Genomic DNA, 19632 nt, shown 5'->3' with positions numbered 1-19632 from the left:
ATAAATAAAATCTTTAAAAAAAAAAAAACTAAGCTGCGGAGGGGCGCCTGGCCAGCTCAGTCGGTAGAGCGTGCAACTCTCAAATCTCAGGGTCGTAAGTTCAAGCCCCACAATGCGTACAGAGATCACTTAAAAATAAGATCTTTAGGGGCGCCTGGGTGGCTCAGTCGTTAATCGTCTGCCTTCGGCTCAGGTCATGATCCCAGGGTCCTGGGATCGAGCCCCGCATCGGGCTCCCTGCTAGGCAGGAAGCCTGCTTCTCCCTCTCCCACTCCCCCTGCTTGTGTTCCTGCTCTGGCTATATCTCTCTCTGTCAAATAAATAAATAAAATCTTTAAAAAAAAAAAAAAAAAAAGATCTTTAAAAATAAATAAATAAATAAGCTTCAGACATCATGACACCTCCCTAAACCTCCAGCATCTATTTCCTACCCAAAACCATTGACACCACTGATATCAAGTAATCATCTATCTTCAAATTTCCCCACTTACCCCAACAATGGCCTTCACAGTTGTCTTGCTACCTTTTAATTGAGAACCAGGCATTAGTTGTCACAATTCGTTCATGTCCTCAGTCGGGAAGGGTCCCCAACCCTTCTTATGACATATTTTCAAGTGTCCAGGCAACTGTCGAGGCCCTACAGTCTGGGTTGTCTGGTTACTTCTCATTATTTGACTCAGGTTAAACACTTTTGGCAAGAATGTTGACCGTCCCACTGCATCCCATCAAGAGGCACGTCATCTCCATTACTGGGAAGTCAGAGTTTGACCAGACCTGGTCAAGGCAGAATCAGACAAATTTCTCCAGTGTAAAGCTCTCTTCTTCCATTTGGATCAATCACCTGTGGAATGACACTTCGGAATGTGTGGTCCCTGCATCCCCTCCCCCTCAAATGTTTACACCATGGTTTTTAACAACCACTGATGATCCTCACTTGAATCAATAATTACCTTGGTCGTCACAAAACACCAATTCAGAAAGCAACCACCCACGGATCTCTAAATCTGTCACTTTCTACTTTGAAGGGCATTTGTCTGTAAGGAACCACGCACCTCCTTTAGGGTGTCACTAGGACTGGTTTTTACTCACTGTGTGCCATACACTTTTTAAATTCAATGTACCCTTTATCATCATTACTCTTTTTTGACGCTCCAAATGTCCCAGATTTGCCCACTGGGAACCCATTCAAGCTGCTCCATTTTTGACATGTCCCCATCAATTTTTGAACATTTCCTTACTTTCTGGTACAAGATTAATCCAGGCTCACATTAAATTTTGCCCGCCTTAAACCTGAAATAAGGCATTTCTCTGAGGATCCCTGGTTCCTTCAGTGGGAAATGGTGTTTGCAACCATGATCTGGGGGCTAGGAATACCCACTGCTACTGGGATGTCACTGCTCCTAGACCCTTTCTGAGGACAGAGCTAGATTATTTTTTAAATCATGTCTTCCTACTGATACCCTCAGTTTAAATTCCAAGAGAACAGGGTTCTCCCTCACCTTTTCCATACCGTATTTTTATCTCCTTTCTCCTGGAGAAGCCTGATTCCCAGCACCAGTATACTCATTTGCTCTATCCGACACACACCCAAAGTGATTTCAAACTACTGCGTTGATCTATCAACTAACCTACTTTATAGTAAGTTTCTTTGTAGCTCTTTTTATCTTTTGAATATAACCCACTAAAGGTATACAGAGTACTGTGTTCATGGGACTTGAATTAATCTTTCCTATATGATTATGTTATTAATTCGATATACTTCCAGGTTCATTTGTTTCTACTTGAATTCAATTTGATTTTCTATCATTGTTATCTTAATTTGTTTTTGAGTATGTAGAATATTTGGATGACTCAAAAGTCAAGGATATAAGGGCATCTGAGTGGCTCCATGAGTTAAGCGTCTGCCTTCAGCTGAGGTCATGATCCCAGAGTCCCAGGATCCCAGGATCAAGCCTTGCATCAGGCTCCCTGCTCAGGGGGGAGTCTGCTTCTCCCTATGACCCTCCCCCTTCTCGTGTGCACTCTCTCTCTCTAATAAATAAAATCTTAAAAAAAAAAAGTCAAAGCTATATAAAAAGGCAGACTCAGACAAGTTTCAGTCCCATCCATATACCTTAAACCCTGTCCCCACCCACTTGGTAAATTATTTAAATTAGTTCCTTGTCTACCCTTCCTGTGTTTCTTTTTGCAAGAAGAAACAAACATATACATTTTATTTCCTCTTCTTTCTAATTTTGCATTCTTTCTTTCCTCCCTCTCTAACCCTCAACTCCTTACAGCCAGATCCTGCTAGCCCAGCCCTGTCCTGGAGCCTGTGAATATAAAAACTTCAGATGGGCTGAGGATCTTGAATATCAAACCAGGAGGACAGGTGAGGAGAAAAGGCCTGGTCTGGGGGTCATGAGGTGTAGTTTCTTTCTTTCTTTCTTTTTTTATTTATAGTAATCTCTACACCCAATATGGGGCTCAAACTCATGACCCTGAGATCAAGAGTTGCACACTCTTCTGACTGAGCCAGCCAGGCGCTCTGAGGTGTGGTTACTTTCTTTTTTTCCTTTTTTAAGATTTATTGCTTTGAGAGAGAGAGAGGGAGAGCCAGCAGGGGAAGGGGCAGAAGGAGAGAGAGAATCCAAGCAGAGTCTACACTGAGCATGGAGCCTGACCCAGGGCTCAATCTCACAACCCTGAGATCATGACCTGAGCAGAAATCAAGGGTCAGATGCTTGAGGGTTCTACAGGGGAGGGGGGTGGGGGGATGGGTTAGCCTGGTGATGGGTATTAAAGAGGGCATGTACTGAAAGGAGCACTGGGTGTTATATGCAAACGATGAATCAACGAACACTACATCAAAAATTAATGATGTATGGTGATTAACATAACATAATAAAATAAAATAATAATAAAAAAAAAGAGTCAGATGCTTAACCAATGGAACCACCCAGGTGCTCCATGAGGTGTGGTTTCTTAATTCTACTTGTCAATTCCTCTTCATTTGAGCTGAAGTCTATCCTTAGGGTTCTGCACCTCAGATCCCTCTTTTCTTTTTCTTGTTTAAATTGTGATAAATCAACCATTTTTAAGAATACAACCGTATCTTGTGCATTAAGTACATTCACAGTGTTGTATAGCCATTGCCATCATCCATCTCTGGGACTTTTCCAACTGCCCCAACTGAAACTCTCCCCATTAAATGCTAACTCCCCTCCAGCTCTTCCCCGCAGCTCCATTCTCCTTTCCAACCCTAGGGTTTGACTCCTCTAGGAGCCTCCTAGCAGAGGGATCACACAGCACCTATTCTTTCTTACCACGAATTTTGCATACTAACTTGTATGCTTTCCACTTACTGCATCTTGGAAATCACTCCCTGCCAGTATACATGAGCCTTCCCCCTTTATCTCTGCAGCTGCACCCTCTTAGGGGAACAGACCTCACTCTTCCTGGATGAACATTTACATTGTTTCCATATTTTATTCACAGATAATGCTGCAATGAATACCTCGTGTATCTGGTATTTTTTACTTGTGGAGGTACATCCTCAGGGTAAATCACTAGGAGGAGGACAGTTAAGTCAAAGTTCCCCTTGATAATAAGGACTGTACCACTCTGCACCCTCACCAGCAATCTGAGAGCGTGCCTGTTTCCCAACAGCCTCACCAACAGAATGTGTTCAAGCTTTCACATTTTTGCAAACATGATGAGTGAGAAATGTGTCTAAGTGATTTTAATTTGCATTTATCTTTCTCATTAGGAATGAGGGTGAGCATATTTTCACATGTTTAGTGGCCATTTATGTATCTTTTCCTGTGGGATGTCTTCATATTTTTTATCCATTTTTCTACCAGGTTTTTGTCTTTTTCCCTTTGATTTTTCTTTTTTTTTTTTTTAAGATTTTATTTATTTGACAGAGAGAGAGCACAAGCATGGGGTGCAGCAGAGAGGGAGAAGCAGGCTCTCTGCTGAGCAGGGAGCCTGATGTGGGGCCCAATCCCAGGGCCCTGGGATCATGACCTGAGTCGAAGGCAGACGCCCAACTGACTGAGCCACCCAGGCGCCCCTTCCCTTTGATTTTTAAGAGTTTTTGAATCATTATCTGTGACTCCTGTGTTTTTTATTTTTTGTTATTCTTATTTATTTATTTATTTATTTATTTATTTATTTATTTATTTGAGAGTGAGAGAGCACCAGCAGGGGAGAAGGGCAGAGGGAGAGGGAGATGCAGAGGCCTCGCTAAGCAGGGAACCCAACTTGGGGCTCAATCCCAAAACCCTGGAATTGACCTGAGCTGAAGGCAAATGCTTAACCAAGTGAGCCACCCAGGCGCCCCTCAGGTTTTTAAAAAATCTTATTGAGGGGTGCCTGGGTGGCTCAGTTGGTTAAGCGTCCAACTCTTGATTTCGGCTCAGGTCATTATCTCAGGGTCTTGAGATTGAGCCCCACTTCCGGCTCCGCACTGGGCATGGAGCCTGCCTTAGGATTCTCTCTCTCTCACTCTCCCTCTACCCCTCCCCACTCACACTCTCTCTCTCAAAAAAAAATAAATAAGTAAAACTAAAAATAAAAAATAGAAAATAAAAAATCTTGGGGCGCCTGGGTGGCTCAGTTGGTTAAGCGGCTGCCTTTGGCTCGGGTCGTGATCCTGAGGTCCTGGGATCGAGCCCCGCGTCCGGCTCCCTGCTCGGCGGAGAGCCTGCTTCTCCCTCTCCCTCTGCCTGCCACTCTGCCTACTTGTGCTCTCTCTCTCTCCGTCAAATAAATAAATAAAATCTTTAAAAAAAAAAGAAAGAAAGAAAGAAAATAAAAAATCTTATTGAGAGCCCCTCAATAAGAGGGTGTTAGGCTGGCTATGCCCTCCCACATCTTCTACATGAAAATCTGAGGTCCCTGCACTGATACAATCAGGAAGACCAGGGACCGGATTCCACACATAACCCATAAACATTATCAGTGCTCTGAGGAGAACCAGGAAACTGGCTACCTCTGCTCAGACCTCACCCAAAATTCATAGCTATCTACCACCCCTCATCTGTGTTTCAAGGTAGAAAAATATTCTCGCTAGCTTGACTTTTCAAAATGTACTTTAGTAGGTTTTCAAAGGAACTGCTCATCTCTCTAGTCAATGTGGACTTTTATTTCCTTTTATTATGGCTCACTCTATTAGTAAAATTAAAATTACCATTTAACTTTAAAAATATGATTAATCAGGGGCTCCTGGCTGGCTCAGTCAGTAGAGCATGTGACTCTTGATCTCAGGGTGATAAGTTTGAACCCCAATTTGGGTTTAGAGAATACTTAAAAATAAAATCTTTAGGGACGCCTGGGTGGCTCAGTTGGTTGAGCATCCAACTCTTGGTTTTGGTTCAGGTTGTGGTCTCAGGGTTGTGGAATCCAGCCTCACACTGGGTGGGGAATCTGCTTAAGATTCTCTGCCTCTCCCTCTCCTTCTGCCTCCCCCCACCCCCCTGGCACCTGCATGCACTCTTTCTCTCTAAAATAAAATTTTAAAAATATTTTTAGGGCGCCTGGGTGGCTCAGTTGGTTAAGCGACTGCCTTCGGCTCAGGTCATGATCCTGGAGTCCCAGGATCGAGTCCCGCATCGGGCTCCCGGCTCAGCAGGGAGTCTGCTTCTCCCTCTGACCCTCCTGCCTCTCATGCTCTCTGTCTCTCATTCTCTCTCAAATAAATAAATAAATAAAATCTTAAAAAAAAAAAAGATTTTTAAAAAGGGGCACACCTTGGTGGCTCAGTCACTTAAGCATCTGCCTTCGGCTCAGGTCATGATCCCAGGGTCCTGGGATTGAGTCCCACATCAGGCTCCCTGCTCAGCGGGAAGCCTGCTTCTCCCTCTCCCTCTCGCTCTGCCTGCCGTTCCCCCTGCTTGTGCTCTCTGTCAAATAAATAAATAAAATCTTACAAAAAAATCTTTTAAAAAATAAAACTATGGGCACCTGGGTGGCTCAGTTGTCCAGCGTCTGCCTTCGGCTCGGGTCATGATCCTAGGGTCCTGGGATGGAGCCCCACATCGGGCTCCTTGCTCAGTGGGAAGCCAGCTTCTCCCTCTCCCACTCCCCCTGCTTGTGTTCCCTCTCTCTCTGTGTCTCTCTTTGCCAAATAAATAAATAAAATCTTTAAAAATAAAAATAAATAGGCGCACCTCGGTGACACAGTCAAGCATCTTTTTTTCTAAGATTTTATTTGACAGAGACACAGACACTACAAATATACCTTCCCAATACACACATGTGTACACACATACACACACACACAACTAAAACTAATTTCTAGTGTTTCCTTCAAGACTCTTACACGTGAGTAATTTTTACATAGTTATAACAGTGGTCTACACACCACTCTATTCATTTGCAATAGAAGCACTAATCTAAGGTACTTCCAAGACTTTGTAATTATCACTTTTAAGGGCTACACAACAGTCTTCAGTGGACAAACTCTTTCGTCTGATATTTCAATTATAACTAATGTTTACACCCTGTTTTCAGAATAAGGTAAGCAATTCATCAGCCTGGTGCCCTTGACAACCTTGTCTGGGTGGTCTACATGGAATTAAATTCTTCCTCTATGTCAGATCCTATGCTGGAATAATCCCTAACAATTCTGAATCTTCCTGGAAACAAGCAAACCTTAGGATTCCTTTAGACAACTGGTATCAGAGATCTTTAATTTCAAAAAACAGGTCAAAAAGTGGGTTCAGAACAACAGACATGGGGGGCGCCTGGGCGGCTCAGTCGTTAAGCGTCTGCCTTCGGCTCAGGTCATGATCCCAGCGTCCTGGGATTGAGCCCTGCATCAGGCTCCCTGCTCCGCAGGAAGCCTGCTTCTCCCTCTCCCACTCCCCCTGCTTGTGTTCCCTTTCTCGCTGTGTCTCTCTCTGTCAAATAAATAAAATCTTAAAAAAAAAAAAAAAAAAGAACAGACATGGGAATTGTACCATTTTTGTGCAATGATGCACTTATTACATATATTTTAATTTACATTTTAAATACTTAGTAGTTATTTCTGGGAGGTGAGATTATAGGTGATTTTTATTTCTTTTTTTTTTAAGATTTTATTTATTTATTTGTCTCAGAGAGAGAGAGAGAGAGCACAAGCAGGGGGAGCGACAGTCAGAGGGAGAAGCAGACTACCTGCTGAGGAGCAAGCCCGATGCAGGACTCGATCCCAGGACCCTGGGATCATGACCTGAGCCAAAGGTAGACGCTTAACCAACTGAGCCACTCAGGGGTCCCTGATTTTTATTTCTCTTATTTTGCTTACTGATATAATTCAGTTTCATTTTTTTAAATAATGAACATCTATAAATGTAATTTAGCTTCTATTCAGTAATCTCAATTATACACAAAACTGTGTGTATGTGTACAAAAAAGTCTGGAAGGAGATGCACTAAAATGGGAAAGGTGTTTTTCTCAGAATAGTGGGATTATTGGTCATCTTTTTGTTTTATGTTTCATATCACTCTGCCTTTTCAAATTTTTTAATAAGCATGTGTTACTTTTATAATATGAAAAAAGCAATTTTAAGACACTAACAAAGTTGCCTGTGATCCAAGCACAGAAAGGAATGTCATCTGCCTTTTAGCAATTCATCCAACACACAGACCCAGAGCTGTGCATACACACCCCACACTAGCTCCCACATCTGTGCTCATTCTCTCTCACGCACAGATACACTCACACTCAAATTCAAGGCTAGGAGAGAAACTGGGAAGGACACTGAAGCAACTGAAAGGTGCAGCCACATGCCCCTAGGAACTTCCAACTGCTCACCAGCAGGGGTGTGGGAATGAGAAGCAGGGAGACCTGAGCATCAACACTTCCCTCAGCAGCCTACTTAAACAAGCACTGAAGAGGACAATGCCTACAAGGTCACTGAAGGGCATTCAGCATTTCAATGTGTAGGTTCTCTGGAAAGGATCAGTGACTATTAAAATGTAAACACTTACATATGTGTAACCATAAAATGTGGAGATAATCTTTACAATTATAATTAATTCCTTTGAAAAATAAAGCCAAAAGAAATCAATCCTTTCTTACAATAGTCTTAGAATTTACAAATTCTGTTTTAGGACGAGTTGGTCATAGCTACAAAAGCATCAGCTCTCTTGATGTGGGAAACACAGGCAGAAGAAAAATTATTAAATTTCCTTAACTACCTGCAGCCCACGGACAAGTCCTTGAAACAGGCAGAGTGACATTCCTCTAGGGACTCAACTGCCTCGATGTTGACACTTTGCTAAGGGCAAAAGGCAATCCTAGCCTGATACCCACCCCACCCCCAAGACCCTGTAAGTCTACTTTAACATGTAAGAATTCCTTTGGAAACTTCCTTTATCTCTACCCACCCCCCCAAGATACATGTTGGCAATCATCCCCCAAGCATATGGCCCACCGATAATACATCTGAAGGGTCTCATGACTAAGGTTTTATTAGACATTAATAAATGACCTTTACCCAACAATAGCTAGCCCCCTCAAGGTGCTGGAAACCTTGCTTCCAAATGCCTTAGAGACTTACACTGTCCCTAACCCCCTCCCAACTTTAAAGTATACAATGGGCCACTCCTCATGACCCCGGTGAGGCTCTTCCTGCCCCTGGGTCCTGTCCCCATACTTTAATAAAACCACCTTTTTGCACCAAAGGACTCAAGAATTCCTTCTTGGCCGTTGGCTTCGAACCCTAACATTCTTTCCTACATCACTCTCAGTATGAAGGGGTCATATAGAGGAAGAATCTTCAGAAACGGTCGAGGACTTAAAAGTAACCTATTCCATCTTGACAACTAGCGCTGGGTATACAGGACTACGAATTCCTGTTTCAGTAAGATAGAAGCAGAAAACTCCACTGCAGTCCTTTTTCTCCTTGCCAGCCCTGTGTTATGTTACACCACACCTGATCTACCACCAGATGATGTAAGGAGAGCCAAACACACCATGACACTGCTAAAGAAAGAGGGACAGAAAAGCCATCTGTATTCTAAGTACGAGCTGCTGCCATGAAAAATTCAGATAATCAGCTTCAATAATTTAAAATGCTTCCTTCATAAACAGATTACTCAACATGCTACCTTCGAGTATTTGACAATAATCAAGAATAATCTAGTTGCTATCATCAAGGACAGTAATGTGACCAGCGTAAGAGTCTCATGCATGCAATATTTTGAAATCTCAAAGTGGAAAGTACAGAAACTTATGGTCCTTATTGCTGTTATCCACCTTATCTCTTCCTAGGGTTTTTGAAAAATCACGCATGTTTAAAGAAGAACCCTTATCTTTTAGAGATACGTACTGAAATACATATGGATGAGACGTGATGTCAGGCATGCACTTCCTACACAGCGTGAAAGTGGGGCTCCACAGACGAACCAAGACTGCTGAAACTGAGCAGCGGTTTGGGATGGGGGTTTCACTAAACTACTCCCTCTATTTCTGTATATGTTCAGGACTTTTCATTTTAAAAATTTAAAGATTTTATCTATTTGATATATAGAGAGAGCACAGTAGGCAGAGAGGCAGGCAGAGGGAGGGAGAAGCAGGCTCCCTGCTGAGCAGGGAGCCCGATACGGGGCTCAATCCCAGGACCCCGGGATCATGACCTGGGCTGAAGACAGATGCTTAACAACTATCTTTTCAAAAGATTTTATTTACTTATTTGATATATAGAGAGAGCACAGTAGGCAGTCATTTTAGTTTAAAAATAGGGGCGCCTGGGTGGCTCAGTCGGTTAGGTGGCTGCCTTCGGCTTAGGTAGTGATCCCGGGATCCTGGGATTGAGACCCGCATCGGGCTCCCTGCTCAGCGGGGAGCCTGCTTCTCTCTCTGCCTGCTGCTCATCCTGCTTGTGCTCGTGCGTGCACTCTCTCTCTATGACAAATAAATAAATAAAATCTTTAATTAAAAAAAATTTTTTTTTTAAGTTTAAAAATACTCATCACGGGGCACCTGGGTGGCTCAGTCGGTTAAGCATCTGCCTTCGGCTCAGGTCATGATCCTGGCGTCCTGGGATAGAGCCCCACATCCGGCTCCCTGCTCAGTGGAGAGCCTGCTTCTCCCTCTCCCTCTGCCTGCCACTCTGCCTACTTGTGCTCTCTCTCTGTCAAATAAATAAATAAAATCTTAAAAAAAAAAACCCAAAAAACAAATAAAAATACTCATCACGAGGTGGAATTCTTCAGTTTTCTTTAAACTACTTCACTATCAGGGCACCTGGGCGGCTCAGTCAGTTAAGCCTCTAACTTTGGCTCAGGTCATGACCTGGGGGGGTGGCAGCGAGGGTAGTTCCTGGGATCCAGGTGGTGGTAAAGGGCTCTGTGCTCAACGGGGAGTCTGCTTCTCCCTCTCCCTCTGCCCCTCCCCCTGCTCCTGTGTTCTGTCTCCCTCTCAAATAAATAAAATCTTTAAAAATAAATAAACTAGGGGCGCCTGGGTGGCTCAGATGGTTAAGCATCTGCCTTCGGCTCGGGTCATGATCCCAGGATCCTGGGATCGAGCCCCGCGTCGGGCTCCCTGCTCAGCGGGGAGTCTGCTTCTCCTTCTCCCTCTGCCTCTCCCCCAGCTCATGCTCTCTCTCTCTCTCTCTCTGTATCTCTCTGTCTCAAATGAATAAATAAAAAATATTTACAGAATAATAAATAAATAAATAAACTACTTCACTATCAGAAAATACTTTTTCTCTTTGCTCCTCTATAATGCGTTCTGACATCAGACCTGGAAAAAGTACTCCTGAGTCATAATAAAGGCTAGCAAAGCTTATACAGGCACAAAAATCAACCTTTCATTACTCTGTAAATTATCCGCTTCAAAACAAGAGCTCTCCTCCACCATCCCAGGAAGCTTGTCCAAGTCCAGGTACTACGACGACCACACCCAGCACTACTTCCAGCACAGTCTGGGTCAGCAGACAGGAGGGATGCAATGCCACAGATCTGCCTACACACGTCCATGCCACCAAACCCCAAGTCATCCAGGCTTTGCCCCCAAATTTAAAATTCCACCAGGAGAAGGGCACTTGGGTGGCTCAGGTTTCAGCTCACATCATGATCTCAGGGTCCCAGAATGGAGCTCCACTGGACCCCCTGCCCTCCCTTGCCTACCCCCTCATTTCGTGAGAGCTTGCTCTCTAGCACGCGCACTCTCTCTCTCCCTACAATAAATAAATAAAATCTTAAAATTCCACCAGGAGCTTTCAGAGCAAAGAATTTTGACTCATTTCTACTTTGTGATTACAAGAAAGCTCAGCCCCAAATAGCACCCAAAATTTTTCCCACTGTGATCAATAAGGACAGTTACAAAAGGTGTTTCTCAAATGAAAAGGATTTTATGGAAGTCAGTAACATGAAATTTGTGGAAATATTTTTAGTGACCAAATCTAGTAAGCTGAGAGCCACCTAAAGGTTATGAGCGCATCCCTGCTAGAGCACTGACAATCTGTGAGGGCTTGTGAAAATTATTCAGCCTTCCTGGGCTTCCAGTTCCTTACCTGTAGAGTAAGATAAAACCACCTGCCTACCAGGGCCTCAGAAAAAGGTGATGATCCAGAGAAAACATTCGTGAGCTTCATATAAGCCACAGAGTACTCTCTCAGAGTCAGATTATGATAAAGAAGAAATGTAGTATTTCCCTAACACCTCTGACTGCTGTAATGAGGAAGGGTCTAGGCACTAGTTAAAAAAAAAAAAAGGAGGGGTGCTCTCTAGCCCAGCGGCACAAAGGAAAAGCAGGAAAAGAAACTGGACCAGCAATCACAATCCGCGCTGCCCATATGGACACTGTCAGTCATATATCTCTGTGCCCATTAGACTAAGAGGTGGGAGACCCGTCGCAGCAATGTCTTCCAACACAGAGCTAAAATACAAGCAGTACGCTGATCCCAACATTCAGGATGCCCACAGAGACATGCACATCTTCCCGGGCTGACAACTCAGCACAAGGAGCCGTGATCAGGAGGACCCAGATCTTTACACTAACAGCTAGAGGGGCACTGTGGATACTCAGGGGGATACATGGATCCCTTATAAAGGTTTCCACATGTTTTAACTGACACCCTAAATAGCAAGGGATCAATTTTACCTCTTTTCTTAAAGACCGCTAGGCTTTTTTTTTTTAAAGATTTTATTTAATTTTTGAGAGAGAGAGAGAGACAGCGAGAGGGAACACAAGGAAGGGGGAGTGGGAGAGGGAGAAGCAGGCTTCCCACGGAGCAGGGAGCCCGATGTGGGGCTCGATCTCAGGACCCTGGGAAAATGACCTGAGCCGAAGGCAGACACTTAACAACTGAGCCACCAAGGTGCCCCAAGACCTCTAGGCTTAAACACACTGGGCACTTGAACACCCACTTAACAAATATCTGCAAGGTGAGAAATCAATAAAATATAAAAACTTGCAAATCAGCATTTTAGGGACTTTCTACTCTTCAGTAAAATATTTAAAAGTGAACACCAGTAACCTGTGATGTCTCCCGGGTTATCAGCAGAACACAAAGCGTGATGGTGTCTCTCTCCAGGTAAACTTGCCTAAGTGCTGAAATACAGGCCAAGGACAAATCTTGAGGCCCCCCTTCTCCCGGGGGTGGGGTGCGACCTCCGACACACGGCACTGTGCCTTCTCATCACCTGTCTACACGCCTCACTCTCGGACAGGAGAGGAGCTGGCCCTGATGGAGCTCTGCTTCAGTCTGTACCCTCACCCTGCTCTCCGGCTCATTCCCCTTCCCTTCTGCACACAAGGTTAGAAGCGAAAACTTTCAGCGTTCACGGTCTCCCAAACATTAAAAGATGAACCTAGGCAGGACATATACCAACCACACACAGTAAAGTGTGCTCAAAATAGGTGTGTGTGGATTAGCATGACGTTCAGCGACCAGGCGCAGTCTGGCCTCTGCGGTGGGAAGGACCGAATGACTTCAGCCAAGCAGCCCTGGGCCCTCAGCTGGGGGAGTCGCTGGGCACGTCTTCATTCAGGGGGCCCTTTTACCAAGCAGCCTGGGGGCAGGTCCCCACGCCAGGAGCGTATCGCCAGGAGCTCATCCCCGTTTGGGAAAAATCCAGCTTGTGTGGCTCCGGAGGACGCGGTTGGGGGCAGGGGGGCAAGGAGATAAAGTAAGTCTCGGGAATAGAAGCTCCCTCGACGAGGGAAAGGAACGTCAGCGAGATTGAGCCCGAGCTGAGGACACAAGGGAAGAAAGCGTGCACTCCCCGACCTGACGGACGGCAGGGCCCGGGAGCGCTCGCCCCGTTACCTGCTCTGCCCCGTAGGCCGTGGCGAACTGGACGAAATCCTCGATGCGAACGAAGCCGTCCCCATCGCCGCCCAGGGCGTCGAACACGGCTCGAAGGCGGGGGCCGTCCTCCGCACACGCTGCGGGCTCGCTCGTTAGGGGGCAGGTCTGGCTGAAGTCCGAGGGCCGGTCCGGGTCCTCGGGACCCACGTCCAGCGTCAGTTCGCCCACCGCGGGCGAGGGGAAGCCAGGGAAGAAGTCGACCTCGCCCCTCACGTGCTGGCTGTGCCTGAAACCCTGCACGCGGAGAGAGGCGCTCTCCGGGCAAACCGGCGGTCCGTAATCCTCTGGCTCTTCAGTCCAGGAAAGAAGCGGGCCGAGTTCTGGCAGCTGCCGGTCGGGGTCGGGGTCCCGGCAGGCGGCCTGGTCCGGTAGGAGGTAAGACACGCCCGGGCCCGGGGCAAGCGCCCAGGCGCTCTCGGGGCGCCCGTCCGGCCCCGGGGATCGTCCGGCGCTCAGGTCCGCCCCGGCATCGGCGCAGGCCGCGGACTCCGGTGGGCCGAGCGCCCGGCGCGGGGCTGGGGCGGCCCCCGGCCGGTCGGGCCCGCCGGGCTCTGGGTCGGGGCGCGGGCCGCCCGCCGGGGAGGCCGGCCGGCCCGGCTCCATCTTCATGGGCGCGCCCCCGGCCGCAGCGCAGGCCCGCGAGGCCAGTGGTGCGGCGGGCGGCGCGGGCGGCAGACAAAGGCGCTCAGGGCGCGGCGGCGGGCGCGGGCATCCCCGCGGCGGCGCGGGCGGGCGCGCGCGGGGCGCCCGGGCTGCTCGGGCTGGCGCTCGGGCCCTGCTCTGCCCTCGCCCATCTTCGAGCGGAGCTTCAGCTGCCCTCGGCCCGGCGGCGCGGCGGGCGCGGGCCCATGGCGGCGGCGCGGCGGGCGCGGGAGGGCGCCGAGGCGGCGGCGGCGGCGGCGGCGGGCGGCCGAGGGGGCAGGCGCCGCGGAGGCCTCTGAGGAGGACGCCGAGGAGGCCGCCGAAGACGAGGCTGAGATGCCCGCGGTACCCGAGCGAACAACGCCGCCACAGCCGCCGCCGCCGCCACCGCCGCCGCTCGGGCCCCGCCTTTCGTCGGTCCTGACGTCAGCGCGTCGCGGCGCCGCCCGGCCCCGCCCCTCGCCGGCCTGCGTCAAAGGCGGGCGGCCGCGGTTGAGGGCATCGTGGGCCGTGGGGTTTCTCCCACTGGTCCGCGGGGCTGGTCCGGACCGGGACTCAGGGCCGCAGGCGGCGCTGTCTCATCACCGCTGAGGCGCGAAGAACGGCCGCCCCGAGCACCGCACGGTAGTGGACAAGCAGCGCGGAGGCACGAGTGAGATACCACCGAAATAGGCACCTGTCGCAGGGGGGCTGGGTCCTGCCTGCGTGGAGCGCTCTCGCAAACTGATAAGCGAGGAACACGATCCTCCTGGGACGGGGAGAAGTGCACGTGGCGCTAGGCACAGCCGGGGGTGGGGGCCGGGGGACGCCAGCCGCGCAGGGAGGTCCAGGGATTTCCCCGCGCTGGGACAGAGGTGGGCAGAGGCAGCGGCAGACCCGAGTGTGGGACGGCCCTGAGAATGCGGTCCCTCTCACCTGTAACCGAAGCAACGCGTGTTGAAGCCCTTCTTTAAGCCTATGACAAAGGCTTTTTTCCATAGAAGATCCAATGTGAATCGCCAGTCCCAAACACCGTGTCTGTCTTTGACAACTGATATGTTTCTCTAGATGTCACCATGATCAGTGGGGACACAAGGGCGCCAGACAGATACGCGGGCACCCTGAGCCGGCATGAAAGTGGAGACATGCTAGTTAGGAGCAGGTGAGCTGCTGCGCTCCAGGCGAGGTGCTAAATTTAGCCCGTAATGAAATGTGTCAGGGGAAAGTATGAACCGGTATTTTTATAGGACGTGGGCACCAGCACCAGATATGTTTCATAAGCAGCTTTGGCAAGAACCAAAGGAAACTGAACCTCTGTTTCCAAGTGTACAGTGAGAAAGAGTGGTAATTAACTGAGTCATCCCCTATGACAAAATCCCAGGGCATGCAGGACCAGATTTTGTAAGGTTGGCAATGGGAACATAGAGGCAAGGGATTCTCCTCCCCAAATTTATCGATTCCTTGTGGGAGCTGTATGCTTTCATGAGGAAGATACTATGTTCAAAGAAAAAAAAAACACCATCTCCAGTTTTGGCAAGAATCTGAAATCTAGCTGATGCATTTGGCCAGACATAATTTTCAGAGGTGGTTATAGTGACGTGTCAACCTTGCTAAATAGGAGTGTTAATGTGGGCGAAGTAAAGACGACAGGAGTCCCGGGGCTGCTATGCGAACACCGGGAAACTCTGCATTCTCTGGTGGGCTGATATGCCCAAACAGAACCCCAGCATGGAAGGCATACACCTTCCTGCTTGGAGCGGTGCAACACACTCTGTTCATGAAACATTCAAAGTGACAAGTCTATGGGTGCCTGGCTGGCTCAGTCAGTAGAGCATCTGACACTTGATCTTGGGGCCATGAGTTTGAGCCCCATGTTGTGTGCAGATGTAACTTAAAAAAAAAAAAAAACTTGATAAGTTCCTGGTCAGTCATTCCAATGTCTTCTAGCATCCCCTCTATGGCCTGTGGACATGTTTGGTGTGTAGCATTCCAGATGAAATGAATTAGCTGGGTAGAAGCAGTACTTGCATGTGTTCCTCCACACCTACCCTATGCACACGTTTTGAAGATTTATTTATTTATTTTAGAGAGAGAAAGGGGGGTGCAGAGGGAGAGGGAGAGAATCTTTAAGCAGACTCCACACTGACTGCGGAGCCCAACACGTGCGCTCGATCCCATGACCCTGAGATCACCAAAGGAGCCGAAACCAAGAGTCAGATGCTTAGCCAACTGTGCCACCCAGCCACCCCACTATACACATTTTAATTCAACCTGGTAACCGTTACATAGAAGAGGAAGGGAGGGTGGGGTTCAGCTCACAACTGTTGGATTTGGAGTCTGGGTGAATGTCTATGAACACCTCCGTGACTCTCCTTTTGAAAAGTACTTGGATAACCACTTATCTTTGCAACTCTCCAAGCAGGTGGATTTCCTTGACCTCTCTTCCTTGTTGACCTTTTTTTGTAGGGAGAGATGGGAAGATGAAGACCAGCAATCAATCAATCAATCAATCCAGCAAGATGATTCAGCAGAGTCCTGGCACAGCCCTGTCGCACCTCTCAGGGGAGCTGAGAGAAAGGGGTTAAGAAACCTCACTTGCGGGGTGCCTGGGTGGCTCAGTTGTTAAGCGTCATCTGCCTTCGGCTCAGGTCATGATCCCAGGGTCCTGGGATCCAGGCCCACATTGGGCTCCCTGCTCTGCGGGAAGCCTGCTTCTCCCTCTCCCACTCCCTCTGCTTGTGTTCCCTCTCTTGCTGTGTCTCTCTCTGTCAAATAAATAAATAAAATCTTAAAAAAAAAAAAAAAGATGGGGCGCCTGGGTGGCTCAGATGGTTAAGCGTCTGCCTTCAGCTTAGGTCATGATCCCAGGGTCTTGGGATGGAGCCCCACATTGGGCTTCCTGCTCAGCAGGGGGCCTGCTTTCCCCCCACCCCCGGCTCTGCTTCTCCCCCTGCTCATATTCTCTCTCTCTCTCTCTCTCTCTCTATTTCTGTGTCTCGAATGAATAAATAAAAAAATCTTTAAAAAAAAAAAAAAGAAAGAAATCTCACTTGGAAGGTAAGCTTGTCTCTTCTGGGGTAGGGCTCCTTCATCACCTAGATGAGATCTGGCCATGGACAGCAGGAGGGGGCGGGTGACAGGCAAGGTTCAATTTGATCACAAATCTAAAAAAAAAAAAAAATTTTATTTTTAAGTAATCTCTACACCCAACATGGGGCTCAAACTCATGCCCATGAGATCAAGAGTCACATACTCCTCTGACTGAGCCAGCCAGGCACCCCACAAATCTACTTTTTTAATGCATGTTCTTAAAAACCTGAAGGAAATATACCAAAATTATAGTAGACATTACAGATGATTTCCCCTATCCATGCTAGTCCTATGAATTTAAAATTAATCTTGGGGCCTGGGTGGCTCAGTCAGTTAAGCATCCAACTCTCGATCTTGGCTCATATCATGATCTCAGGTTCCTGGGATCAAGTCTCATATTGGGCTCCACACTCACCGGGGAGTCTGCTTGGGATTTTCTCTCTCCTCTCCCTGTGCACCCCTGCCCCACTCATGTGCTCACTCTCTCTCTCTCAAATAAATAAATAAAATGGCATCTTGTCTTATTTGAACTTAACTATTAGTGTGGTTGAGTGTTTCTTATCGTATTTATTGACCAACTGGGACCCTAAATCCGTGAACTGCCTAGTCATAGCACTTGCTTGTTTTTCTATTGGATTCTCTGACTTTTTCTTTAGATAAAATTAGGGTTTTTTTTTTAAGGTTTTATTTATTTATTTGACAGAGAGAGAGAGCACAAGCAGGGGGAGCGGCAGAGGGAGAGGGAGAAGCAGACTCCCCACTGAGCAGGGAGCCGGATGCGGGGCTCAATCCCAGGACCCTGAGATCATGACCTGAGCCGAAGGCAGACACTTTACCAATTGAGCCACCCAGGCATCCCTAAAATTAGTTTTTAATATTGCAAATATCTTCTCCCTGCCTGGGGGTTAGGGATTCAAATAATGAATGGGGGGGGGCACAATTCAGTCCATAGCAACTTGAAAGAGACATTTAGAACAGATGTAACTGACAAAAGTATTCATTTCCAGAATATGCAAAGTATTCCTCAAAAACCAGAACAGCAACTCAGTAGAAAAATGAGCGATAAATAACAATAAGCAGTTCTGGAACAGAAAACTCAAGTGGCTACATGCACATAAGAAAAGATGCTCAACCCCAATGGTAATCAAGGGAATGAGTAAAGATACCATTTGACACCAATCAGAGTAAAAATCAAGTCTGATACCAGCAGAGTATGGGGATTCACATTACTAATACAGCTGAAGGTCCATGTACATAAGCACGTGCTCTCTCTCTCTAATTAATTAATTATTTTTTAAAAAGTGGAATGATGATGAGAACCCAGATCAGAGAATTGGGAAGCAGATTCCTGGGAAGTGGAGAAATCCCCCTCCCATGGGGATGGTTCCAGAAGTGTTTGTGGCAGGTCCTTCCCTATAGTGAGCACTAGGGGCCATGCTGGGCTATACATCTGTGCTCAGAGCCAGCCCTGCACCCCAGAGCTCAAAGTCCAGACTGGAGCCAGCCAGTGGTCAAGTGGGAGCCCTGTGCAGGGCACTGTGGGGCAGCTGGTTCCCCAGGAAGGCTGTGAAGGTGGCCTGGAAATGGACAGAGGAGAGAGGCTGAGCTCTATTCTGGGTGAAGAAGGGCCAGGGTGAGGAAGGAGCAGGACCACCAAACGGCTTACACTTGGCACTCCAGAAAAAGGGGTCCCAACCCAGCAGAGGGCCCGGTGCCTCTTCCTACTGTCCCCACCCTCAACCCGGTGTTGGTACCCCTCCTCCTCCTGGAGCCTCTTCTCCCACATAGGCCACCCCCCACCCCCACCGGCCCCCGGCTGGTCTCACCCTGCCCTGCCCTCCCAGGCCCTGAGCTGTCATTGTGGCTAGGTCACTTGGGGACAAGGGGGTAGGCAGAGGTGAGGGGTTTAACAAAGGGTGGGAGGGAACTTTTGCAGGGTGATTGTGGTGGTATTTTCATGGTTCTAGACATAGGTCACAACTCCTCAAACTATACACTTCACATGAGTGCAATTCAGTGTATGTCAATTACACCTCAATCAAGCTATAAACCAAAACTATGGGCCAAATAATTTTTTAAAGATTTATTTATTTGAGAGAGAGTGGGGCATGAGCAGGGGGAGGGGCAGAGGGAGAGGGACAAGCAGACTCCCTGCTGAGCACGGAGCCCAACACGGGGCTCGATCCCACGACCCTGAGATCGTGACCCAAGCCAGAATCAAGAGTCGGACGCTCAAACGACTGGGCCACCCAGGCGCCCCAGGACACGTATTTTTAATTTACAATTTTGAAAACTAGATTAACATTTTGTGTTCAGTAAGTAAACTTAGAGGGAAGCCAATTTTCAGTCTAGATCACATTCTCGCCAATAGCCTCCAGCAGTTGAGAGCACAGAGCCACACTCGTGTTTACTGATATTTTATTCAGTGGGGAAGGATTTTTTTTGTCACCTTCAAATTTAGTAAAGTACATTTCTTAGAGTAAAAATAGGACATTAGTTTGTAAAGCACAATGTAATTCCTCCTGACTCAGCTGAGGTTTGGATGATTTTCTTCTCTAAACATTTCACTCTGAAGTTCCTGGCACCGGCCCCCATCTTCCTGTGATGACAGACAGGCCTTCCAGTGGGCCCCC

At 47.7% G+C, this 19632-nt stretch overlaps 1 protein-coding gene and 1 long non-coding RNA gene across 6 annotated transcripts in view; one reads left to right on the top strand and one right to left on the bottom strand.

Annotated features, from left to right (window-relative positions):
• Positions 1-14158, bottom strand: part of RAB11FIP3 (RAB11 family interacting protein 3) — an 85388-nt gene extending 71230 nt beyond the window's left edge. The window contains exon 1 of one of the 5 annotated variants that reach the window (XR_010411770.1): positions 13247-14158. Coding sequence is in view for 4 of the 5 variants with exons in the window: in XM_054507402.2 (XP_054363377.1) it covers positions 13247-13897 (651 nt within the window). In the remaining variant the exon portion in view is untranslated. The remainder of the gene's footprint in view (positions 1-13246) is intronic. The other 4 variants (XM_054507402.2, XM_045874574.3, XM_064592226.1 and 1 more) reach the window with 4 other exon arrangements.
• Positions 14159-14370: 212 nt separating this feature from the next.
• On the top strand, positions 14371-17534 carry LOC135364518 (uncharacterized). Its single transcript, XR_010411771.1, has 3 exons — positions 14371-14582; positions 14978-15071; positions 16376-17534. It is a non-coding gene; the product is annotated as an uncharacterized LOC135364518 (long non-coding RNA).
• Positions 17535-19632: the final 2098 nt, after the last annotated feature.

This window comes from Mirounga angustirostris, unplaced genomic scaffold, assembly GCF_029215605.1.
Source record: "Mirounga angustirostris isolate CCGP_5_RB_7025 unplaced genomic scaffold, mMirAng1.0.hap1 SCAF_5, whole genome shotgun sequence".
NCBI lineage: Eukaryota > Metazoa > Chordata > Mammalia > Carnivora > Phocidae > Mirounga > Mirounga angustirostris.
The sequence above is the reverse complement of the archived record's forward strand: the minus strand, read 5'-3'. Positions and strand labels throughout refer to the sequence as shown.